The sequence below is a fragment of the Helicoverpa zea genome, chromosome 15, assembly GCF_022581195.2.
Source record: "Helicoverpa zea isolate HzStark_Cry1AcR chromosome 15, ilHelZeax1.1, whole genome shotgun sequence".
NCBI lineage: Eukaryota > Metazoa > Arthropoda > Insecta > Lepidoptera > Noctuidae > Helicoverpa > Helicoverpa zea.
The window spans coordinates 7,672,006-7,699,050 of NC_061466.1; the positions used below are offsets into that span (position 1 = coordinate 7,672,006).

Sequence of the window (27,045 nt, forward strand, 5' to 3'; positions counted from 1 at the left end):
CAATAAGTAAAAACAACATTTATGAGCAGAGAAAGATATATTATTCAATCAAAAAGTTTGCAATTAGATACTGTTCTGGAATGGTTAGAATATTGAAATGTTAAATTGAATGTTATAGGCATAACTGTATGCTGTAGGAGGATATGCATTAGTTGCCACCACGCAGACGGAGTACCAAGTGCAGAGTAGACTCTTTCTGGATGTTGTAGTCAGAAAGAGTGCGTCCATCTTCCAGCTGCTTGCCAGCGAAGATAAGACGCTGCTGGTCTGGGGGAATTCCTTCCTTGTCTTGGATTTTAGCCTTAACGTTTTCGATGGTATCAGATGGCTCGACTTCGAGGGTGATAGTTTTTCCAGTCAAGGTCTTCACGAAAATCTGCATACCACCTCGCAGACGCAAAACCAAATGCAGAGTCGACTCTTTCTGAATGTTGTAGTCAGAAAGGGTACGCCCATCTTCAAGCTGTTTGCCAGCGAAGATAAGACGCTGCTGGTCTGGGGGAATTCCTTCCTTGTCTTGGATCTTGGCCTTAACATTTTCGATGGTATCAGAAGGCTCGACTTCGAGGGTGATAGTTTTTCCAGTCAAGGTCTTCACGAAAATCTGCATACCACCTCGCAGACGCAAAACCAAATGCAAAGTAGACTCTTTCTGAATGTTGTAGTCAGAAAGAGTGCGACCATCTTCCAGCTGCTTGCCGGCGAAGATAAGACGCTGCTGGTCTGGGGGAATTCCCTCCTTGTCCTGGATCTTGGCCTTTACATTCTCAATAGTGTCAGAAGGCTCCACTTCAAGAGTGATAGTTTTACCAGTGAGGGTCTTCACGAAAATTTGCATACCACCACGCAGACGCAAAACCAAGTGAAGGGTAGATTCCTTCTGAATGTTATAGTCGGAAAGGGTACGCCCATCTTCCAGCTGCTTACCAGCGAAGATAAGACGCTGCTGGTCTGGGGGAATTCCTTCCTTGTCCTGGATCTTGGCCTTAACATTTTCAATGGTATCAGATGGTTCAACTTCTAAGGTGATGGTTTTACCAGTGAGGGTCTTCACGAAAATTTGCATACCACCTCGCAGACGCAGGACCAAGTGAAGGGTAGATTCTTTCTGGATGTTGTAATCAGAAAGGGTACGCCCATCTTCAAGCTGCTTGCCAGCAAAGATAAGACGCTGCTGGTCTGGGGGAATTCCCTCTTTATCTTGAATCTTAGCTTTCACATTCTCAATAGTGTCAGAAGGCTCCACTTCAAGAGTGATGGTTTTACCAGTGAGGGTCTTCACGAAAATCTGCATACCACCTCGCAGACGCAAGACCAAGTGAAGGGTAGATTCCTTCTGAATGTTATAGTCGGAAAGAGTGCGTCCATCTTCAAGCTGCTTGCCAGCAAAGATAAGACGCTGCTGGTCAGGGGGAATTCCTTCCTTGTCTTGGATTTTAGCCTTTACGTTTTCAATGGTATCGGAAGGCTCCACTTCAAGGGTGATAGTTTTTCCAGTCAATGTCTTTACGAAAATCTGCATACCACCACGCAGACGCAAAACCAAATGCAGAGTCGACTCTTTCTGAATGTTGTAGTCAGAAAGAGTGCGTCCATCTTCAAGCTGTTTGCCGGCGAAGATAAGACGCTGCTGGTCTGGGGGAATTCCTTCCTTGTCTTGGATCTTGGCCTTAACATTTTCGATGGTATCAGAAGGTTCAACTTCTAGGGTGATGGTTTTTCCAGTGAGGGTCTTCACGAAAATTTGCATACCACCTCGCAGACGCAAGACCAAGTGAAGGGTAGATTCCTTCTGAATGTTATAGTCGGAAAGGGTACGCCCATCTTCAAGCTGCTTGCCGGCGAAGATTAGACGCTGCTGGTCTGGGGGAATTCCCTCCTTATCCTGGATCTTGGCCTTTACATTCTCAATAGTGTCAGAAGGCTCAACTTCAAGAGTGATGGTTTTTCCAGTCAATGTCTTCACGAAAATCTGCATACCACCTCGCAGACGCAGGACCAGGTGAAGGGTGGATTCCTTTTGAATGTTGTAGTCAGAGAGGGTGCGCCCATCTTCCAGCTGCTTGCCGGCAAAGATCAGCCTTTGCTGGTCTGGTGGGATACCTTCTTTGTCTTGAATTTTTGCCTTAACATTCTCGATAGTATCTGAAGGCTCGACTTCGAGGGTAATTGTCTTACCAGTAAGCGTTTTAACGAAAATCTGCATACCACCACGGAGACGCAGAACAAGGTGAAGCGTAGATTCTTTTTGGATGTTGTAGTCAGACAGTGTGCGACCGTCTTCTAACTGCTTTCCAGCGAAGATCAGTCGCTGCTGATCTGGGGGAATGCCTTCTTTGTCTTGAATTTTGGCTTTTACATTTTCAATAGTGTCGGATGGCTCAACTTCAAGGGTGATAGTTTTACCCGTCAAGGTTTTCACAAAAATCTGCATTATGATATCTGTAACAATCGAGGAAAGCTATTTGAGGACGATAAAACTATGAATTTGGTTGAAGTGTCTGTTATGAGAAGCTACCGAACTAGGACAAAGAACAAAGAAAGTTCGCGATCACAAAATGGCGTCGTCACTCGAGTTTTGAATTTTATGTTATAGAAGTGCATAGTGCATTGACAACGTCAACAGGACGCAGTATATCAAAAGGGAGTTAGATTAAAACGTATCGAAAGCAAAGGTACACTTACCAGTTTAATACTTAACAGAAATTACAAGACAAGTTCTAACTTATTAATAACAAACAAAAAGCCCTGTTCAATCAACGCGAGTCAATCACAAATTGATTATTCGGGAGGAAATTCACAAATACGAAATGAAAAAGCGAAAGTCACCATCGAATGAATGAAATATCTGTCATTCGTTCACAGAATGATATTGGCTATGGTATGGTTATGGCCGTTTTGTTCTAGATATGTAGCTTTTGCGGTTTCATGGCTGCTGAAGTCAATAAAGTCCAGCTCAAATATTGCGATGGCGCCTAAATCAAATTAAATCATGGAAACTATTCTGCAGCACAGGGCAATCAATGTACCTATAATCAAATCCAGGCTTCAGGCTGCTTTATGAAAGTTTCTTACACCCACTTTACGATTTCAGCTTGACCCGGAAAACGAACTTTTTGGCCAAACAAAATTCGCACTTTTTGGCGTCTATCTAAAAACGAGGAATGTAGACCGCTTATACATGTCACCGGAAAATAACAAGACTCGTAAGTTGATCAATTTTCTAGGTAGTTGATCAACTCTCGGTAAATAATAAACGGCATTTAAAATGTACTATTTCATCATCCTCCAAGCCCTTGCCCAAACTATGTTGGGGTCGGTTTCCAGTTTAACCGGATTCAGCTGAGTACCAGTGCTTTTTAAGAAGCGACTGCCTATCTGACCTCCTCAACTCAGTTACCCGGGCAACCCGTTACCCCTTGATTAGACTGGTGTCAGACTTACTGGGGCCCGATTCTCCTAATTTTCCTTAAGCGACATACGATTCACGTTCGACTCGATTCGACTGAGATCCAATCCCGACTCGATTACGATTGAAGCGTATGTGGCATTCTGCTATTTTTTCTTTGAAATAAACGTTTTTATCCTTTTCTGTCATTCAATAATGAATCATTTTGTCTGCAAATGATTTACGATTGCAAAATGATTGTACAGCAAACTACCGTATAGACCAAAATCACCAAAATAGCAGACCAATCGCACACCAATCAAATGTCAATCGAATACGATTGGTCTTTTATTAGTAGCAGAATGCCCGATATGGTTAAAACTGCTATTGCGATCATATTGCGATTCGATTTCTATTCGATTTTGACATTATTAACTTAGGAGAATCGGGCCCCTGGCTTCTAACTACCCGTACCTAACGACTGCCAAGGATGTTCAATGACAGCCGGGACCTACAGTTTAACGTGCCATCCGAAACACAGTCATTGGTGTCGAAGATATACTTAGAAAGTACATACAAACTTAGAAAAGTTGCATTGGTACTTGCCTGACCTGGAATCGAACCCGCGCCCTCATACTCGAGAGGTTGGTTCTTTGCCCACTAGGTCACCACGACTTCTAAAATGTACTATTAAACGTATGTATTTTAGAAAGTTTGAATAATTTACGGCGTCTTGCCGTTAAATCATCCGACAAAGGCGAGGTGTACATTGATTGTTTAAAATCTCTCTGAATAAACACTTGTTAAATGCTTATTATGCATCGATATATATATGTAGAATATAATATAATATAATATAATAATATTTTATTTTCCATATAAAAGTACACATTACAAACAAAACACTATACACTAATACAGGTACACAAAATTTTTTGTTGAACTCTGGTACTCAAGGTAAGATTTAACTTGAGTTTTGAGTACCAGGGCCCTCGCAATACAAATGATTCAGTAGTATTAGTTACAGTTCATGTGAGTTGGCGTGAAAAAGTCTAAAGATTTAACAAATTTTATATAAGTATTCTATATTATTAATAAGGTAAAGTGCATGCATTTTGGTGGCTTACGGATGCTAGCTTTGTGTGTGTGTGTGTGAGGGTGTGTGAGAGGGTGTGTGAGGGTGTGTCAGGGTGTGTGTGCGCGTGTGTGTGTTGCGGGAGAGGAGCGAGTGTAAAGTGTGGCGTGTAGGTGATGTGTCGTTTCTAGAGTGAATGTGTGGGTGTGAGTGAGATACGTTATAATGTATGACATAAATCCTATTATAGTATTGTTAATTTTACTAGGTCTTCAGTTTCAGCATAGGTTTTAGTTAAGAGCCATTGAGATACTTTCCTTTTGCATTCAGATCTAGACAATGGATAAATTTTGCAGTGTTCGTTTAGGATGTTATATAAATGTCCGCTGATTACATTATGGTGCCGTGCAGCCAGGGAGCTCCTAAAAGCCGGAGTATGACATACCTTATGTGACCGACGTTTTTTGATAACGTTTGCGTTATATTCCAAAGAAATATGCTTTCTTGCAATTGTTGCAAGCACAAAGAGCTGTCTCACAGTAAGAATTTGACAGTTATCATAGAGTTGAGATGTCGGGTACCTAAAAGGTTTAAAAGTCATTACTTTGAGTACAGCTCTTTGTGCCCGCTCCAGGGCCAATAAGTGCGTCTTAGCAGCCCCTCCCCAAACGGATATACAATAGCTCAGAATAGACTGACACAGAGCGCAGTATACAGTTTTTAAGGTGTTAAAGTCGGTAGAATGGCGCAGTTTTTTAAAAATGTATATCACCTTACGGACACGAGAGGTAAGACTAGTTAGATGACATCTCCAACTGAGTAAGTCATCAATATGTACACCTAGATATTTAATTTGGGACGATCTAGCTAAGGTGGTACAGCTACAGGGTGTAGGTAAATTACTTGGCTCGCAAGAATGTGCTTTTAGGACGAATGAATCTGCGGTTGGTTGAGTGGATGTTGTCAGCGAAAAGGTTAGGTAGGTGGTTTTGTCAAGGTTCAGGGTTAAGAGGTTCTTGGACAGCCAGTGCATTACACGACTTAAAGTGTGCTCGGCTCTAGCAAACACCTCAACCCAATCATTTCCACGTATAAGCAAAGCCGTGTCATCAGCATAGCTACAGATGGCGCAATTAGGGATGTTAAGTTTACATAAGGAGTTAATGTAGAGAAGGAAGAGGGTGGGGCCCAGGACCGAGCCCTGCGGTACGCCGAAATTTAGAGAGGCACTTTCACTAATAAAACGGTCTATTTTTACTGACTGCGTCCTCCCAGAAAGATAGTCACTGAAAATCCGGAGAGCATATCCTCGGATTCCCATCATTTCCATCTTTATCAAGAGGAGTGGAACAGAGACAGTGTCAAATGCTTTTGTAAGATCAAGGAAGATGCCTAGGCATTTCTGTCTGTTATCGAGACAGTCAACTACTCGATCGACCAGATAAGCCACAGCATCCTCCGTTGATTTACCATGTCTGAAACCGAATTGGTTTGATGCTAGAATATTGTTTTTCTCTAAGAAATTTATAAGACGCGTATTTAATAATTTTTCCAAAACTTTGGACATGGCGGGCAATACAGATATTGGTCTATAATTATTTACACTGTCTCTGTTCCCACTCTTGAAGATAGGGTGGACAATAGCCCTTTTAAATGGTTTAGGGAAAGTACCACTCGACATTGAGATGTTACAAATATGTGTTATTACCGGGACTAGGGTGCTTGAACACTCCTGTAGTAATTTTGTTGGAATGGTGTCCCAGCCAATAGCTGTATCTGCACGTAAGCCACGGACAATTGCTTCAACCTCACATTCGTCGGTCGGCATAAGTACGAAAGAGTTGACAATAGTGTTTTCGTCTGGTGTATAGCCGGAAGAAACACCGAATTTTTGTGCTAGTTTACTACCTATGCTAGAAAAATATTCGTTAACCTTATTAACAGATGCAATTTTATCAGTCTCTATGTTAAGAAGTTCGTTAGAAGAACTTTTTGAGCACTCAGAGTTTGTGATATTTTTAATCAGCTTCCATGTTTTTTTAGGATTGTTTTGAGCTTTCCGAAATTCAATTTTTTCGTATGCGTGTTTCAGCCTTTTAAGAAGTTTGTTGCAGAAATTCCGGTATCTGATATATGTCAGTTTCAAGATATGGTTGTCAGGTTCGTTCTGCAACTTTCGACACATTGAGTCACGATTGCGAATACATCGTAGAAGACCGTTGGTTATCCATGGCTTAATGATCCGAAGCTTTGAAGGAATTCGCTGTGTAATTGAATGACTAAGGATTATTGACCTAATCATTGAGACTAACATATCAGCCGCAACCTCCGCATCACACATATTCTTTACTGGGCTGAAATCAGTGTCCAGTACAGCTGCAAAAACCGATGAATAGTCCACTTTCACGATACTATTATTGTGTTTGGGTCTTTTTAATGTGTTTTCAATACTAATTAAAACAGGCGCATGATCGGTTATAAAAGTTTCAAATACCAATGTGACAGTTTTCAAATCTGATTTTAGTAAAATATGGTCTAGGCAACTCTTACCACGGGTGGGCAAATTGTGGGTAGGTAAAAGACCGTGCAATGACGTCAAATTAAGATATTCGTTTGCCTGTTGATTCAAATCTGTTGGAATAATATTAATATTAATATCACCAATGAGAACCATGTTTTTATAGTTTGATATGGATGAAAGGGTGCTATCCAAACCATTAAGAAAGTTATTAATGTTGCGGTTACACGGAGGGCGATACAAGGCAATTATCACGAGATTTGCGGTATCCACTTTGCAAATTAAACAGTTTGCGTCTATATATGTCAATGCTATTATGAATGCTGCGACCAATCAGAGAAAAGTGTATTAAGTGACGGATAATAGTATACCGTCAAATAGTACACTGGGCAACGATTGGCCCATTTGTGGATGATATTACTTGTTTTTATTTTTAAATTACGGCTAGGTACCGTAAGTTGACCATGTAGCTAAAATTCAATGCGTTAAATAGTACATTTCAACTGCCGTTCATTATTTTCCGAGAGTTGATCAACTACCTAGAAAATTGATCTTACTTACGAGTCTTGTTATTTTCTGGTGACATATATATACCAATGTGTTTTCAATTTTAGTATGACTCAAATCAGTTGTTTTTTTTCTACAGATGATGCTTCATTTGGTCAGTATTATTTTATTATGAAATTATTTTCAATGTACCGCGATGGTAGGAATAAGAAGCCTTATAGTTCACCGTAATTTCACGTACGGTTTTTACAAGACCCACTGGTATATAATTTGTGCACGTTAGTATTTTGATGGCAATAGCAATACCAGCTCTCAAATGTCAAATCCATGACTGAATGACTGAACAGGGATTAGGAATCATTGAAATTCAATCTATTTATTTTATCATCTGTGCCGCGGGCGTATCGAATGAAAATTGAAAATTGACTCTTGAAAAATATTTGTGTTAATATTTTTGTAATTTATTTAATGATAACAGAAATCACGCAGTTTAAACGACATAAAATGTATTAATACAGTTTTGAACTCGATAGTTTACTGGATATTCATTGTTCTAAAGCCATCATAATTAGACGTTTTTTTTTCTTTTGTAAACACGTTTGAGATCTTTCCTAAAAATTTTATATCATACTGTTCTTGAATAAACTATGAGTCACTGGTTTAGCTCTAACGCATACAAGTGAAGTGTTTCGTATCTAATTTGTTTGTGTTTTGAAAGATGGCCGATTTAATTCGTGCTATGGGGGCGCCGATCGGACCCCCAGTAAAGGATAAGTTAGGGTCTCCATCTACAGAATCTGAGGACGGTGGGGGTGATATTGCTGAACTGGCGGCAGATTTAGAGCTGGATGAAGCGGATGGTCCTAGTACTAATGGTGAGATAACTGCCTATTCAATATACACCAACTCTTCATCTAAAATATGCATTATGTGATGTTTCATGATTATGTACGACAGGTGAAAGACAGGCAGTACTGGCCCCACCAGAAACTGAATGGTATCATGGTCGTCTGGATAGATACACTTCTGAAGAAAGGCTCTGGGCTGCTGGGAAACTTGGCAGCTATCTGGGTAAGGATGCTTGGACTTATTTCTGTGTATCTTAATTTTATTAAATGCATTATTCATTAGGTCACATTTTCTAATATCTTTAAGTCTTACTGTGTTACTAGGCAAATCTAGGCTGTAAAATCCATTACACACATTTCCATTCACATTCTTAATGTGATATTTTATTTGATTTTTATTACCGTAATAACTATTCTATTCCATCTTTGAATTTCCTTTATTGTAGTTTATACTTTGCTTATAACATTAGGAATCATTAGATTTATAGCCATAGCAATAAGGATATCAGAGGTGCTTAAAAGCCATCAATTGGCCTCATGTTTTACTTCCCTTTCTTAGTCATCATATTCCTTATCCATATTACCTCATTTTAGTAAATAAATAATAATTTTCCTTAAATTATTTGAGATGTGTGTTCATCCCAATTTGTAGAGTAACCAAGAGGTAGGTCTTCAGCTGTTTCCCACATATAAAAAGAACACCTATTGTCAGTATAAACAGAAGCAAAACAACAAAAATAAACAATACAGAGACTAATGGAACGATTCCCATGGTGTTTTCTATAAGAAAGGGTTATGTAATTACTGTGAATGACATTTCCTAGAGAGTTGATATCACAAATACAAAGTAGGATACATTGTTCTGTTGTGTTCACTTGTACAACAAAGATAACACAATGTAGGTAGTTATTATTGTATATGGTATCTAGTTTTTATTAGCAAGTCATATTACGTTGGTACAATGGATTGTTAATGCATTGTTAAAGAATAACAATTTTTGAACACATTATAATGTTGATGACAGGGTCTTATTTGAATTTAGTCTGGTTATGTTATTGTCACATACATAATTCCAAGTCCCTTAAAGAAGTTCTTGGCAGGTAAATAAATGCGAAGCTATATGTATAAAGCTGAGACACATAAATAATGATTAAATTGAATCAATTACTGTTACTTCAAACCCTGACTTAAGATACTATGCACATGTGGTGGTTACAAGGACTATTATTAAAAACAATTCAACTTTTGATATAAATATTGTTTCTGCAGTTGTTTAAAAAAAAACCTTCAATCTTGTGTTATGATGGCAAGTTATGAAGTTTCTAACCAATTTAAATGTATGATGAAAATATTTGTTTTTCAGTACGAGAGAGTGATAGAAAACCTGGATCATATGTCTTGAGTTATTTGGGCCGCACTGGAATCAATCATTTTAGGTAAGATAGTATTTTATTCTTACCATGAAAATTTACTTTTCTTATTTACTAATTCATGGTTTGTATTCCTTCATTAATTTTATATTTGTTTTGAGTAGAATAACGGCGGTATGTGGCGACTACTACATCGGTGGTCGTCAGTTTGACTCCCTGACTGAGTTAGTGGGCTTCTACAGCCATTGCTCTGACCTTCTGAAGAGAGAGCGCCTTGTGGAGCCAGTGCCGCCGCCTGAACCCGTCAACGATAAAAAGGTTCGGAAAATTATACTTTATATAATTGTTATTAGAGTTCAAATTATAGCAGTTATTGATTTGTTATTTGGTAAACTTAAAAATTTAATCGTAAACTCAAAACCATCTCAACTATCAGTAATTTAAGTACTGTTTAGTCTATGGTACTCAGGAATTATGCTTTTTACTTTAGTACTGATCAAAGTATTAAGTGATTTAAATCAAAACTTACTCTAGAATTGACTGACTGTTAGCATTGTATTAAATAAGCATGGATATAAATGCAAGGAAAAACTGTGCAGTATTGTTCGACTAGCAAAAATTAACGTGGTCGTCTATTTGTTGACAGAGAGTAGTAGCTATACTACCATATACAAAGATGCCTGATACGGACGAGCTCACCTTCCAGAAGGGAGATATATTCTTCCTTCACAACGACATGGGAGATGGCTGGCTATGGGTCACTGCGCATAGGTAAGATATATTATAAGTTTCTATAAGAAACATAGACATAACAACAACAATATACAGACAAGAATAGAAAAATAGTTTACAATACATAGAAACATTATGTTCAGCGGACTGTAACGTCGTGCTGGAAGACCGCCTTGAATGAATTTTATCGATAAAACAGTACATTTAAACATCTGTTAGACTGACTGACATTTATAGGTCGTAAAGTGACTAAATGTTATTTACGATTAATTATTATGATGATTCTTTCGATGAAATTATTCGAAACTCCTTAATTATTTCGAAAGCCGATTGTACATTATCCAATATATTTGCGATTGTGAGTTCTAATAAACATCTATAGTAATAGATCCGAAAACGTGACATAGACCATGCAATGAGTAACAGAACGGTTCATTCAAGTAGATAAATTCCGATATCTTGCCTTGGCATCAATGCGTCCGTTTTCCGATATCTCACATCCTGCTATTACATGTACAAATTGTACAATTAATGCGTACTTCCCTACGTCGGCTATTATATTTAGAAAAGGTCTAGCGTTCGTAATACAATTTACTTACGGGTCAATGGTCATTGAAGGTACTGTTTTGGAATTTATGCAGTAGCGTGTCGCCTTTGATCTTGTACGAAACCGACATTTGCGTTAGAATTTTGCCCTCACCTCGTAAGGAGAAGGAGTTCGAAATATTGAGGCTCTTGTAAGATGAAAGTGAAAATTGCAAAAATCTGTAATATTTTACAACCTGAGTCTAGCAATTCACAGTGTGTCCATTTTGCTAGTTGCATATCATAATTGCTCATTTGTGATGACTTTGGCCTTGAGGATTAGGCAGCCGATAGCTTTTCTTTCGAAATGACTTCGGCAGTTGTGGTCGCACGCCTCTCAACTAGTGATGATAAGTGCGCTGAAATAACGTACATATCGATAAATATTGCGGTATATCGTGCCTTGATAAAATAAGCTGCAATATCGATTATGCTGAACGATGAATCCGAATGCCGAGTCAAGGGCAAGAATTCATACCTAATTTGATGCGATTATTTGAATGGAATTACGAATTATCGAGTGATGAATGTTAGGAAATTAAACAGATGCAAAATAACAGTTGTTACATGTTTCCTCTTATATCTCAAAATTATATTATTTACCTGTTAGATGTAAACCTCTGCAGATGTGTTTTATAAAATAACAAATAATGGGGGATTTAAAAAGTGACGATTGTTTAAACAGAACTGGAGAACAAGGAATGATCTTCAGAGAGTTGGTTGAGGATCTTGACCCTTCAATTGATCCGAACACCGTTTTCTCGTGGTTCCATCCTAACTGCACGAAGAGTGAGGCAGTGGACATGTTAGTCAAGGCTGGGCCAGGGAGCTTCCTGGTGAGACCCTCGGACAATTCCCCCGGGGACTACTCCTTGTTCTTCCACATCAACAACCAGATCCAAAGGTTCAGGATAGAGAAGAAAGGTGTAAGGTACCTGATGGGAGGACGTACCTTCGAATGTTTGGATGCAGTTATCAATAGATACAGGAAGGAGCAGATTGTGGAAGGTCATACTTTGGGACAACCGGTGAGTTTTGTCTTTATATATTTTTAGTCTATACAGTCTGAGATAGGTAAGTAGTTTTCTGTCGTGTTGGAAAGTAACAATGTTTTAACTATCTTGATCACGAATATTATGATATAGGTGACGTCTATTACACATTGTGGTTCTGAATTCTAAGACATAACAACTTTCTCTTGGGAAGTAAAGTCTAGCTCCTGGGTAAAGATGGTTTCCAGGCTGATTTTTATGCGATTTTGTCCTTGTACTTGCACAAGGTTAGATGTAAGATTATTTCATGACAAGCGCCGCTATTATGTCATGCTAAAAGCATGTTTGTTTCGGAAGTACTTATTTGTAATTACTTGCGTCAATATAAACAGAAACAGAAAATATCTCTATCCCCATTGAAAACAAATGATTGCGACTAATCACGAACTAAAAGAATGAGTATTTATAACAAATGTTTGATAAGATAGTAGATAATAGGAAACGCGTTATTGTTAACTTTGTTATTATCATTTTTATGTGTACATCGTACAAAAACAATCGTAGAAAAGGAACTGATAAATAATGCTGCATACTTATAATCAATACGATAACTATTTTGCGGTAATATTATATTTTAATAGAAGTTTTTACTTTATACTTCCTTGGTAATAATTTTACCTACATTTTTTTGCACGTATTTTACCTAATTTCCTTCTTCCAGCTGATTGCCGAAGGTCACGTGATTGAGCCTCAACAAAGCACAACGGGCGCTGCTGCGGAGAAGATCTACGCGACATTACGCGAGTGCCGAGACCAGATAGGCTTGAAGAAGACCAAGGGTATCAAACACCAAGGTTACTTGAACAAGAAGTCGGATAAAGGCGCCAAGAAATGGAAGGCGCTGTACTTTGTGCTGCTGCAAGAGGGCACGGATACGCATTTGTACTTCTATGACTCGCCGAAGAGGACGAAGCCGAAGGGATTGATTGATCTGTCTTGTGCTTATCTTTATCAGGTATGAAAGTATGCTCCTATACTATTCTTGTGTATTTTAGCGTGTTGTGGTAAATGCTCGAGAAAGTTGTCCAAATTTTCTTGTTAGTGATTCCTTGATCTGCCTGACCATCCCCTTGTTCCAAGATAAACACAGCCAATTTGGTAGATGGATCTGCAAGCTGAATTGGGTGGTAGTTATAAGTTGATCTTAAGACTAAGATCACCACAAAATGATCCCTCAGAATGGGATCTAGACATCATAAACATAATGATTTTTTTTGATGTGTAAAAGTTGTTAGTGACATTTTTTTTGTAGAAATCTCAACTCTACTGCTTGCTTGATTGTTTATGAAAACGTGTGCATAATGCGTAGCGTTTTCTCTGCTATGTTGGTTTTGGCTTCTACTCTAATCGGAGGTAGCTCAGTACCAGTGTGTTACATAGAGCGACTCCCTGTATACTTCATTTAATATCATATTTCTGTTTGTCAGGTACACGAGTCGCTATGGGAGCGCGAGTTCTGCTTCCAGCTAGTGGAGCGAGCACTTCCATGCCTGTCCACACACACGTTCTTGGCAGCCAACTCGGCGGCCGACGAGCGCGCCTGGCTCGAAGCCCTACGCCCGCTGTGTGTGCCGCAGCAGGCACGTCATCAGTGCAAGGTACGCATTTTTGCCACTTCTTTTTCTTTCGTGTCGATGACATGTCTTACAGTGACACTACAGTTTGTCAGCCCAATATGCCGCCACAGCGAGAGCACGGTCGGACGCGTGCATTAGTTCCTCCCGCGAGCAAGTTTCAGCAGGCACAGTGGGCATGCGGTGAGGTGGGACATGGTCTGCACAGCAGCCCCGCACTCGCATCCAGGTCCGCCCCGTCCGCGAAACCCCACCTGGACCGATTGTCCTTGCCCCGGCCGACCTGTGTTCGGAGTCTGTTTAAGAACTGCCAAACTTTTCTCGGAAGATCGTGTCCAGGAGGGAGACGCTCCAAGAGCGGGACAATGCGTCTTAAATAAAAAATACCTACGTATTAGTACCTACTTTCTGTCATAGTCAAATACATTAAAAAAGTAGGTGTAGAAAACCTATAAATTATATCGAAACAGCAATTGTGTTATCACCTGTACCAATTCAATACCGGTATTATAATGTAAATTTTGGGATGTTACCTAAATATATTGCACGGCCGCTTTTTTATAGCTATCCGAACTTGGTCGGATTATGTAGGTTTTCGATGCTTCGTCAGTATTATAATTGTCTTTCTTTAATTACTGAATTTAATGACATGAAATTTTGCAAGTGAATAGTTGAATGATTAAACAAATTATTGGCATACATTTTACCATGCCATTCCTTTAGAACGTCGTTATATTCGACTGCTTTGTAAACAGTGATCTATTCATGGTAAATTATCCTATAACTTTTTAATTACTAACGGAACATCATTGATACTTGGCAACATGTTGCAGACACTTGTGTAAACGTGAAAATCTAGACCCCAAACTGCATACTTAAAGAACTAAGACCTAATAAGTGTATTTGACGTTTATATTTTTATCTTTTAAACCCTACGACTTTTTCTAAATCTCTTTTTTAAACAAATATAAACAAATTCAAAACAACGTATGTAAAAATCTACAGCTCTCTATGTAAGCGCTTTATATGAACACTAGCTAATGACCAAACGTTCGCGTAGCGGAAACTTGAATTTCTCCGAAGTTTATGCATGCACTGATTTCATTCATACATAAATAATTATACACAAATACACACTAATTTTTGGAACATCTCTTTTCTTCTAAAGTCTATGGCGTCGTCCTAATTGGCAGCGATCGCACGATGGCGCGATGCGTTTTTCATCTCACGATCTCACTATCTCACTTGCGAGTTTCAAATAGGACTTTCTGATGAAATCTGTATGTTTGAACTCATCGAACGACGAGAACGCATCGTGTCATCGTACAATCGCTGTCAATTAGGACGACGTCTTAGATGAAAAACGCATCGCGCCATCGCGCGATCGCTGCCAATTAGGACGACGCCTATGAATTAAAAAAGTTCCGCCAGGACAACGTTCGCCCAGCGGAATCAGTTTTTGGTGAATTTCTCCACAATGGCTGCATACACAAATTTTTATTTACCATACACATTTATAGAACGTCTTACACTAATTATCTGCATAATTAAAATCTTTAAATTCAACAACATTCCGCTGCGCGAACGCACACCTGTGTGAAAAGAAAAATGCGCGCCGATGCTCTCCGAGCCGGTCTATCTGAACGGACCCTAATAATATAATGACAAAGTAACACATCTATTTTGTTTTTTTTTTCCTACAGGTCGCCCGAGTAGTATGGCTCCGAGCCCTCCGCGTGCGATGTCTAACAGCCCATCGTCTCCCGGCGCGGCTGGCACCGAGGCCATACTTGCGGCTAGCGCTGGGCGCTGCGCCCGTGGCGGCCACGCGACCCCGGCCTTCGCCCGACCCGCACTGGGACGATGAGTTTGTGTTCGAGTAAGTATAAAAAAGAAAAAAACTAGGTATTCTGGGTAACCAGGAAATATGTACTGAGTAGCTAGCCCTTAAATTGGTGCGCAAGTCCTACTATTTCATCTATAAGAAGAAACATTAGTTTTTTTTTTACCCTAAGGATTCCGAAAATGAATAAATCTATACTGTTGAAAAGATAGACTATCACGGAGTAACATCTAGGCTATATTTAGTCCGGGTACGGGAATCAGCTAAAATATTCATAAAAAATTGGTGCACCAAGTTCTACTATATTTTTTTACACCTGATCCATCGAAACCCCCTTAATGTTTTTTCTAAATTTGACAAATGATCTTCAATATTCTTTTGTTTCACAGCGACGTGCCTCCAGATGTAACTTCATTCACAATCACTGTCCACAACACGGGGAAGAGAGGAAAAGAATCTGAAGTAAGATGAACCACTATGTACACTTGTAAATTTTCGCGATTTCAACCTTATTATCTTTATTATAAGGTCGAAAACTTGTCATCACGAAATTTATTGAGTAAATAAATATTTCATTATATGAAATAAGAGAAATACTCACAAATAAATGTATTTCAGGTTGCAGAATTAACTATCGAGCTAGCGAATCTCGCGAATGGTGAAGAGATAGAAGAATGGTATCCGCTAGCGGGCATGACACCTATAGGAGAATGGGGATCTTTAAGACTGCGTATAAGGTATAGTTTATGAAAATTCTATTACGGTGACAAAAGCTGTATATTTTCCTGCTTTCCAGAGCTAGGTGTCAGAAGTAAAAAAAAGTATCTAGTGCCTTATTTACTCCATGAAAAGTATTTAAATAATTAAAGCTGCTTCCCGCGATTTCACTCGCGTCTCGGAAAGTTCTTCTTCATTCGTTTACGATATACATGTAACTAGATTCTAAAACTTGAATTATTTATTTTGTTTTTATATCATTCTTCAGATACATGCAAGAGTTGGTGATGCCTCGAGAGGAATATAATCCTCTGCGTCAGTTGCTCTTGGAGCCGGGGTTGCCGGCTGTTAAAGCGTTGGCGGATCTGTGCCGCACGGATAGACAACCTTTGGCTACTTGTGAGTACTGTCTTTATTAATTTTTTTATGACCATATAATTCAAATTTTTCTGTACTATCAGTTCTATCCTAAAAACAGTTTAGTATTTTTAAAGTATAAAGGACTGTATCATACTGTAATTATTAAACTTTAAACCCACTAATTGAGTGCTTAAAAGTAAAAAAAAACCGGCCAAGTGCGAGTCGGACTCGCGCACGAAGTGTTCCGTACCAGAACAAAAATGAGCAAAAAAATCACGTTTGTTGTATGGCAGCCCCCCAAAGTATTTATTTAATTCTAGTTTTCAGTATTTGTTGTTATAGCGGCAACAGAAATATATCATCTCTGAAAATTTCAACGCTCTGACTATCACGGTTCATGAGTTACAGCCTGGTGACAGACGAAAACAATAGGATCCCGTTTTACCCTTTGGGTACGGAACCCTAAAAAGAAACTCAAAAAATATTATCTCCCAAGATTATTTTAAATTCAATTTTAAATTTATAAATTTGTTTTTTGATTTGGTTAATTATAAATTCATCACTTTATATGTTCCTATATTTTCACGACTTAAATCACGTTATGTATTTGTTCCCAGCCTTATTACATGCCTTCACGGAGTGCGGTCGCGGCGCCGAGCTAGCCCGAGAGCTAGTGAGCGCGGAAGTGGCTCGCGAGACGGACCACCGCGCCATGTTCCGCGCGGCCTCGCTCGCCACCGCGCTCGTCGACGAGTTCATGAGGGCGCACTGCAAACCCTTCCTGCAGGTCAGTTGTACATCCTTGAATAAATATAGACGTTCATTGTCCCCTATAGAAGTGAATGTGTATTATATTATTCTAGGCAAATAAAATATGCATCAGCAAAATGTTTTGACAATAATATTAAAGTTTTTAACTTTTTTACTAATCAGATTACTTTTCCTTGGTGTACAGGCGGCGATTTCTGAAACAGTTCAGCGATTAATAGATGCGAAACAGTCAGCCGAATTGAATCCCACGAAAATGGACTCTCCCGACGATGCATGTAACAATGCTGAGTTCTTGCTTATGATATTGGACCAGGTAAATAATCATTTCACTAAAATCTTTGATAGTACGGTTCGTATTTATGAACGGCGTATTTATGTGGTGTAGTCGGTGTGGATTGGGTTTATTTACGCCTATTATTATCTGTGGACGCTTATAGGGTGTACAGCTTGTTCTTACTGTAATTCTTACCGCCTCAAACCATCTTGGTTTCATGTATTTGTCCCAGATAACGCTGTCAATCTTCACGTCGCCGGAGGCTTGCCCGCGGGCAGTGCGGTACCTGTGCGGAGCCCTGCAGCGGGCCGCGCTTGCCAAGTGGCCCAGCGAGCGCTTCGTACGGACACGCGTTGTCTCTGGTAACTACACACTGATACTCTGTGCCGTACATCTTCAAAGCAGACCAACATTACAAATAAATTATGGCAATACACATAGAATGCACAAGCAAAAAAAGGGACCTTTTTGTGTCACAAAGTGCGAGAACTACCTAATTAGAATCAGAATTCTTGCAAGACCATGTCCACACCCTAGATAGACTGCAGATGAGCTATACACCAAGTATAATCTATATACAACATGTAAAGTAATTAACGCACACCCTCAAACACGCCAATTAGAATATTATGTTATAATCATAATACATACACTGAATTTTTAATTTAACATGTATATGCATTGTTATTTACTAAATTAGTTATACCAATTCTTGGAGAACTTTTTGGTCATACTACTACGCACGCAAATATCGCGCCGCGCGCCGCTCGACTCGACACAACATAACGAAACTACGGAAAAAGCCGACAATACACGAAGTCTTATTACTTTGAGTTACGGTCTATTTGAATTTGTTTTGACTGTACAGGGTTAATATGACAATAATTTCCGTTTCAGTTTTATAGTAAGTTCAACTCAGTCTTGCGCGCGGCCTTATGTGTGGGTAACCCTTGTACATATACAGTGACTTTGTGTGCGTGACAGGAGGTACAGTCGGGTACAAATACAGTTATTTAAGGGTTGTATACGGCTGTTTAAAGAAAAACAGTTATTACGTAATTTAATGTTTATATATTTATAATGATTCTGAATCGCTACTTGAAAAATCAAATGATGAATTTTCGGATTCGCTACTCTCCAAGGTGAATTATAAATTCTGACTCCATGTCAAAATGTCTATAGTATTCTTCTTTTTTCTTTTGTACATGTCGACAAGTATTATACCACATCCCTTCATCAATTTGACATAAACGTTCAATTATGAGTTTCATTATTTCCGTCTTATTTTGGTCGACATTATGCGAAGCAATATATTTTTTTAAAATTCCGCACACATTTTGTTTACATTATTATACTAGATTATACGTTTTTTTACATTCTTAGTCCACACTTTTATTTATTGTCCGCGTACCCCGAGCTAGAAAATATGTAAGGAGTATTTAATTCATCTTAGATATTTCACCTCATTTATTTCTTAGATACTGTCAATGTCAATTTGAAAAAACGTATGAGAAAATAATGAAAAACTGTAAAATGTAATAATAAAAAGCTTTGAATGTTGTTTCATTTTTTGAAACGCTACCTGACTCCTTAAACGTTTTCTCCGTGAAGAACTAGACATTTTCGTAAACGACTGTACCCATAACAAAAAGCGATGAGAACACGTCATGCTCGGACGACGTCACTGTCACACGAATGAAAGTTGTATATTTACAAGCCGACGCACACATAGGGCCGCGCGCAAATCTGAGTTGAACTATCTATAATTATTTTTGGGATAAAAAATTACCTATATTAAAAATGATATAAATCGATTCAGTAAACGATTCTGAATAAACTAATTTCAGGATGTGCGTTAATTAAGTTACATGTTGTATATAAAAGAAAGTCGTGTTAGTTACTCAACTTATAACTCAAGAACGGATGGACCGATCTAGCTGAAAATTGGAAGGGAGGTAGTTTAGAGCCAGGATAGGGACATAGGATAGTTTTTGTCACCATCCGACTACGGGAAGCAGTCATACCGGATCGCGGGTGAAACCGCGGGCAGAAGCTAGTATGTTTATATAGCTTACATACCCAGATGACGCAATGGTCACAATGTCGGACTGCTGAAACTGAGGTCCCAGGTTGGATTCTTGGGACGGTCGACATTTGTATGATGAGCAAGAGCATGCTTGTTGGCCGGGGTGTATGTGTTATAATATATATTGATAAATATGTTGCTTTTTTTAACAATTTTGTACACATAAAAAACACAAACAATAATAAATAATAGAAAAAAATTGTACAAGGGCACAGCTGTAGCTGTAGTTTATCAGCTGGGTTAGCTCCCATAACACAAGTTCATTAACTTACCATGGCGTTAGCCGACCGTGTGTGAAGAGGTATCCCGACATTACATAAAGCGTTTATGTCCAGGCTTCATCTTCCTCCGCCTGATCTGCCCGGCGCTGGTGGAGCCGCGGGCGTGGGGGCTGGTGTCGACGGCGCCGCCGGCTCACGCGCAGCGCTCGCTGCTGATGGTCGCCAAGTGTCTGCAGAACCTCGCCAACCTCGTCGAGTTTGGTGCTAAGGTATGTGATTACATATACCATTACGTTTCCCGAGGTTGCATTTCTTCCAATACTAAAACAAAATATAGCCTATGCCACTGTTGGGAAGCTAGCGACTATTCCCGAGCTACTCGGGAATAGTAGCTTATTATATTTGTAATAGATAATGTAGTATTCATGTTTCCTCGATTTTCTTGGTATATAAAGGGAGCAGAGCATAAATAAATTTTCCTTCAGTCAATGCCCAAAATTATAGTTTTTGCTTTTAAATATTAAAAGTACTACAGAGTGAAGTCACACTTGGGACAGTCAAATTGTCTCGTGAAAATATGGTTATACATATAAAACACTTCTGTAATATTTTATGATATCCATAGGAGCCTTACATGGAAGTAGTGAACCCGTTCATCCTGAAGAACAAGGAGCGTATGGTCGTGTTCCTCGACCAGCTCAGCAACGTGCCTGACCCCGGCAACCCGCCGCCTAACACTAATAACAACTTCGATATTGGTAAGTCATTCTATTGTATCAAGCTTATCCATTCCAAAAACCTCGTTTACAAAATATTCTTGTTCTTCAAATTACTAAAGCATACTATGGCCGCTGATGCAATACTTATTTGTTTAAATAAAAAGAGCAAGATTATGAAGATGAAGTAACGAGTCCACATAATGTATTTTTAAGAAGTCATTTTTTCAAAGTAGGCTGAAAATCAGCACTTTTGAAGCTCAAGTTTACAAAAGAGCCCCAAAGCACCCGCCCTTTATCACTTTCTATGTGAAGCTTCTACTAATCATATTTTCATTGTTCACAGCGAAAGAACTGGCGACTCTGCACCACATATGCGTGTCTCACCTAACAGAACTACAAGGCCTTGCAAAAACTCAGCCCGCTATCAGGAAACTGGTGACCGTCACCGAAATGCTCACCAAACACAAGCACAAGTATCTCGAGATGATCAGATAGGATACAACCACGAAAACACAGGTAATGTTTAATCGTCTTGTTATTCTTGTCTTTCAAAAATTTAATTTAACGGAAGCTGCATCAGGCCTCTGTCACTCGACGTACTTGCGCGCGATAAATGCCTACCGCTCGCTGGGTTACCGGTAGCCCCATTCGGCTCAGGGCGCACAACAGTCACACGCGCCGCGCGCGCTCTAATATTATTATTTTTATTTCATGGCATGTTATGCTGTTGGTTTTTATTAGGTTTTTTAAGCTACCTCACAAACTGATGGATTATTTTGAGTTGTGTTGGTTTATATGCTACTATTGTAAGATTTAGAAACATTTTATATGTATGAACTTATCTAGTAATTCTATTTTTTTTTTATAAATTAATACATTTCTACTTTATGATTTTAACAACAGAGATCATTAGGTACTTATTTTACTTTAGATACCTACTTAGTTATATGAACTGTATTGTGAGTTTTGTAGCTCAAAACACATCTCGAGTGTAAGTAGGTATAGTTCCAACTTAATGACAACTCGGAACATTACGCGTGTCGCTACGCAGAAACCAATTTTAGGTATGTATCAACACACTCGACGGAGTTGTACCATATGGGGTATGGCTAGTGTTGTAAACTGACGGTCACATACGATAAGTGACCGTCAATTAATATTAAATGACCGGTCACATTGGACATTTATTGTCAGACTGGTCAGATATATTAAATAAGTATTTTTTACTTGGTACAATTATTATTTTCGTCTCAAGCAAATTAAAAACATTATGAATGTGAAATAATACCTATTGCCTTTCTAAACCAACATAGTGCATAGATAACCTTTTAAAAAGATAGACTCTCAAGTACGTATTTATTTTTATTGATGTATGTATACTGACAAATCATTAATCATAGAGTGTCGGTGAAATCTTTTTTTTTTTTTTATCGACGTTAAAAATCATCAAATGACCCCTCCCGCTGTGGGTTAGCAGCGGTGAGGGAGTGTCAGACTCTTACTGACTAAAAACCGTCGTGTTCCGTCGTAGGCCTTTTATGTACCAGAGCCGCGGTAACTCTTTCGAACAACCCGCAGCCCCGGCAGGCCTTGGCCCAACTGGGCCCCTCTGGGATTGCTGACATCTCTTTGAGGAGCGCGTGGAGCAACGCGCGCCGTCGACACGGGTCTGTCGTCTAAGTAGACAGAGGGACGATGAGCCACCCGAACTCACCGCCCACAGACCCACACCTACGGTGGCCGGGAGTCATCAGCCTGGTGTCTACCTGGTCCAGTACGGCCTGGGATGAGAGGTGTGAACTCTCTGGCGTTCCGCCTCCTCCTTCTCGAGCATGATTGCTTCGCAGAAGGAGGCGACGGCATCCCATTCCCTCTCGCCCCGGACCATGGACTGGATCAGGGCCGGACGCGAGTGGTCGCCGTCGCCTAAAGCCTCGACGAGGACCCGGCGGTGCCCTTCCCATGCGGGGCACACCTGGACTGTGTGGTCCACCATGTCCTCGGGGCTGTCCGCACAGTGGTGACACCCGGGCGCCTCCTCACGAACGATTCGGTGCAGGTACCTCCCGAAACAACCGTGTCCGGTGAGGACCTGCGTCATGCGGTACGTGAGGGCGCCATGACTCCTCCCGAGCCACTCCTCAAAGAGGGGACTTACCGCCACGATGGTGGCGTGCCCTGCACTGGGTTGCGACAGTCGCTCCCTCCAGGCCACCATGAGATCGCGCCGGAGCTCCGCCCGCTGCGCGACAACTTGCCGCGGAGTTTTCCCCCGGCGCAGTGTCTCCTCGCGCCAGTCGTACAGGCGCAAGAAGACTCTCGCCTCCAGATCCCACGGTGGCAGTCCAGCAAGTAGGCCAGCTGCTTTGCGGGAGATCGTACGGTACCCTCGGATTAGCCTAATGGCTATCACCTTTTGGTTTTGGTTTGGTGGGAACGTTCAGGTAGTGTACAGCACGCGGCCGTACCGAACATGCCCATACCGGGGCCCCGTAAAGGGCCATGGACCGCATGACTCCCGCGTAGAGTTTACGGCAGGGGCGTTTGGGCCTCCCAGATTGGGCAGGAGCCGTTTGAAGGCAGCACCTGCCTTTTCCAGTTTGGGGCCCAAACGTCGGAAATGCTCAACGAAGTTCCACCGGCTGTCGAGGACGAGTCCTAGGTACTTCATCGCCCTCTCGACGCCGATGGGAACCCCCCCCCCCCCACCGTGACTTGGGAGCCTGAAGGTGGCGCGTTCCGAAGCCCATGAAAGCACATGGCCTCGGATTTGTGCAAGGTCACCTCCAGGCCCAGCAGCTAGATCCTCTCGATAATCGTCGCAACCCCGCGCGTCATTATGTCGGCCGCCTCCTGGTGCGACCTCCCTTGTGCCAGAACCAGCGTGTCGTCAGCGTAGCAGACCACGCTGGCGCCGCTAGGGAGGTCGGTGCGCAGCACCTAGTCGTAGCCGATGTTCCACAAGAGCGGCCCAGAACCGACCCCTGCGGAACACCGCACGACATCTCTTGCCGGGCGAAATCTTATCTTAAAGATCGATGAATGACATTTGGTTAGCTTCGATGATTCTAAAACTTCCGTAGTTTTATAAAATAAAGAAAGAAAAAACGTTTATTTCTAATAAATTCTATTTTATACAAAAAAAAAAACGATTCTGACGTTGCTGACAATAAATGACATTAAGTGACCGGTCAAATTGGATAAATGTCCAATATGCTCGGTCAGATTAATCGGTCACATATAACGTGACGGTCACTTTACATCTCTAGGTATGGCACTTGTGCTCGAAAAATAGTTGGAAACCGACTTTGATTTTGACGAAAGCTTTACTTAAGTACTTACCTATGCTTACGTATTAGGTAATATTTAGTTAGTAATATATACCCATACTCCATTTTAGTAGGCAATACAATAGTTAACTAAAGAAAAATATTCTTGATATTACTTTTTATTTAAAAACTCTGTTTAAAAATGGCTCTCTTAAAATAAGCGTAACTTTGTTTTCCTACTTAAATATTAATAAATTGTAAGAAGCAACCCTAAGCACGGCCACGGCACGGTTGCGGTCACTGAACTGTGCGCTATCGCATTGGAATAACAATCAAGCGCTCGAGCTTTTAAGGTTCATTTTATAACGCAGATAGGAATTTGTAGGTAGTTGGGGAACTTGTAGGTGCTTATAACAGTAGGTATGGACTTTTTTGTATGGAGTGATTTATCTGTTACGTAGTAACTATTATATAATCTGTGGCTGCATTCTAAATACGAGATAGGTTCATTTTTATACAGGTATATAGGTCTATATCATTTTAAAGTTCTATGATTTATTACCCAAACATGTGTTTTTATGTTTTGTTTTGAAAATAAAGTTGTTAGACAATATCGGCTTTAAAACTTTTAGGGATGCGACTAGGTATTTATGTTTGACGTTCTTCCTTCCATATTTTTTATTACTTTGGCTTTGTTTCAGGGTAACAAGCATAGTATCGAAGAATCGGTAAAGGTAGCGGCAGACGCAAGTCTTCCGGTGTAGAAATAAGGAATTTCCTATAGTCGTTCATGCATAGTCATTGTTAGCTTTAGTCTTGTATTACTTACTTTAATGACGAACTACGCATACTACATAATTATTTGTTCAAGCTTATTCGTGCCAAAACTTACGTTTCTATGTGCGTATTTTATAAAGGTACCTTTATAATGCTATTTTATTTAAAAACAAAATTACAAAAAATCCGCTCTCTAGTATTATAAGACCTATTTATTGGTTTAGTTTGTAGCAAATTCATACTAAAATTTAATCCTTTAATTAAGTTAATTTGAGCATTTATTTTAATTATTAAGAGTAATCTATGAGCAAGATATACGCTCTATTTATGTATTTAGACATACAGTATTTATTTTTATTGAGAGGTCTTCTTTAATTCATATAGCAAGCAGTCTTTTTGCTATCGTAAGATGATACGATTATATTCTTAGGCGTCCGAGTTCGCCAGCAATAATAAAGTTAAGATCATCGTAATTATGAGAATACCTCTTACTGAAAATGCTTTAAATTCATAAAGAATAGAATTAATATTAATAATCGTTTTATACTATTCGATTATTTAGATTTTTGTACTTTATAGTCCGATTATTTTAGTAGTATATCTAGTTGTAGATAACTCTAGGAGTAATGCTCGACCATCATCTTAAGACACCAAAAATGTACTAGGTAACGTGTATGAATGTGATAGACGTGAGTCGTGACTCTTAGACTGGTGTTGTTTGCTAAATTACATTTTTGAATGTTGCACTTACAATCATTGCTGTGCACCTCGACTATAATTATTGATTCTCTGTGATAATGTCTGATTATACTTTCATGAAAATTTGCATTTCATTCTGTGATTATTGATTTATTTCAAATTATAATTTTGATACTTTTAAGATTTTACAACTGTGTTAAGGTGCCTGCTGATTTGTTTGGTTTATTATTTCTTATTTTTTGTTCCATAGTATTAGTAAATTAGACAAATCTTGAGATGTGCCTGACTTGACTTGTTCCATACTTCCTCCCTTTCCTCTTGCTCAATAAATGTGTTGTTATTGTAGACAGTCTATACTTCTAGTGCCATATATTCTGTACTTATATACTTGCACTTGCTTTGTACATCACAATTTTATTATTCTGCTCAAAGAAAAGCCCACGTTTTTCAAATATGAGCACGCATTATAGCAAGCGACACAATGCTTATCAAATTTTTATTATTAATTTATTTACTCCATAAAATTATTTTAAATATAAATCAGCTATTTTTTTTTCAATTTATAATTAGAAATAATTTTTACACAATATTTTTGATTTGACTTTTATTTTGATAATGAGTATTTTATTTAATTGCAAATGGATATTGATTAATAATAAGGAATTTCCGTATTCCGCCTGACTTTATTATAAATATCGCAAACGAAGTAATTTGACCGGACGATTGTACAGTGGTGGATTATTCTCGACACGACGCAAGACGTAACGCGCATCAAAGCATCGAAGTTGGTTTATTTATTTAGAAATAGCTTGTAGGACTAGTGGATGTGTCGTCGCTGTATTTAAGTGTGTTTAGCTTACGATAGGACAATGTCTAGACTGATCTAAGCCCAATTAGACATGTTAGTATTACGTATTGTGCACTAGATTTTCCACAAAATTGTAAACAAAAAGTGATAAGAAATTGCAATATTTGGCCCATTTGATAAAAATTTTGTACTGAAATTCAGAGATTATATCCATAGCATAGGAGTTGATATTGTTAATATTTTGAAACATTTTACAATGCTTATGTTTTATTTTATTACAATATTTAGGCATAATGACAAAGTATAAGCTTATTGGAATTGCTATGTTAGTACAGATTGTTCACCAATCAAACGAAGTTATTTGATACAATCATATTATATTGGTTTTATGATAATTTATGTGAGAATATTCATATTTATCATATGTTAATTTTTTAACTTATGTAATATTTGCAAGCATGTTCAATATTCACAGTTTTATGGTTCAGCACAGTTTGTAAAGTGATTGCACTGGTTAATATCTGCATATCACTCAGCTGAAGCTTACACTTGCTATTTATACATATAATTGAAAGCATTTATTTGTTTTCCAGTTGTTCAGTTATGAAAAATTATTACAAGGTATATTATAATGGTTAGTATTAGATTTTGTGACTGTTTTGTAATCTCTTTATATTCTATCCCTTAGCATTTTTCTATTTTTAGAAACCCAGACACATATAAAATAAAATTACAGTAAATTACTTGTTGTTTCATTTGAAAGTACATTATTTAATACTTCACTATCCCAAGATAAAAATGCTTGTGCACTATGCTATTATGTCCTGCACAGCTGGCTGATCTCCTTAAATG

At 39.1% G+C, this 27,045-nt stretch overlaps 2 protein-coding genes across 2 annotated transcripts; one reads left to right on the forward strand and one right to left on the reverse strand.

Moving 5' to 3' along the window:
- Window positions 1-18: 18 nt before the first annotated feature.
- LOC124636830 (polyubiquitin-C) lies at window positions 19-2,844 on the reverse strand. Its single transcript, XM_047173010.1, has 2 exons — window positions 2,686-2,844; window positions 19-2,442 (listed from the first exon to the last, which is right to left on the reverse strand). The coding sequence occupies exon 2, from the start codon at window positions 2,432-2,434 to the stop codon at window positions 149-151; it is 2,286 nt and encodes a 761-aa protein (XP_047028966.1). The 5' UTR covers window positions 2,435-2,442; window positions 2,686-2,844; the 3' UTR covers window positions 19-148.
- A 4,819-nt stretch (window positions 2,845-7,663) lies between these two features.
- On the forward strand, window positions 7,664-26,936 carry LOC124636902 (ras GTPase-activating protein 1). The gene is made up of 19 exons (XM_047173172.1): window positions 7,664-8,363; window positions 8,446-8,559; window positions 9,700-9,772; window positions 9,871-10,024; window positions 10,353-10,477; window positions 11,709-12,051; window positions 12,737-13,030; window positions 13,503-13,673; window positions 15,353-15,528; window positions 15,882-15,954; window positions 16,111-16,229; window positions 16,478-16,608; window positions 17,187-17,356; window positions 17,525-17,653; window positions 17,847-17,976; window positions 20,036-20,190; window positions 20,547-20,679; window positions 20,984-21,156; window positions 24,611-26,936. The coding sequence occupies exons 1-18, from the start codon at window positions 8,207-8,209 to the stop codon at window positions 21,133-21,135; spliced, it is 2,799 nt and encodes a 932-aa protein (XP_047029128.1). The 5' UTR covers window positions 7,664-8,206; the 3' UTR covers window positions 21,136-21,156; window positions 24,611-26,936.
- Window positions 26,937-27,045: the final 109 nt, after the last annotated feature.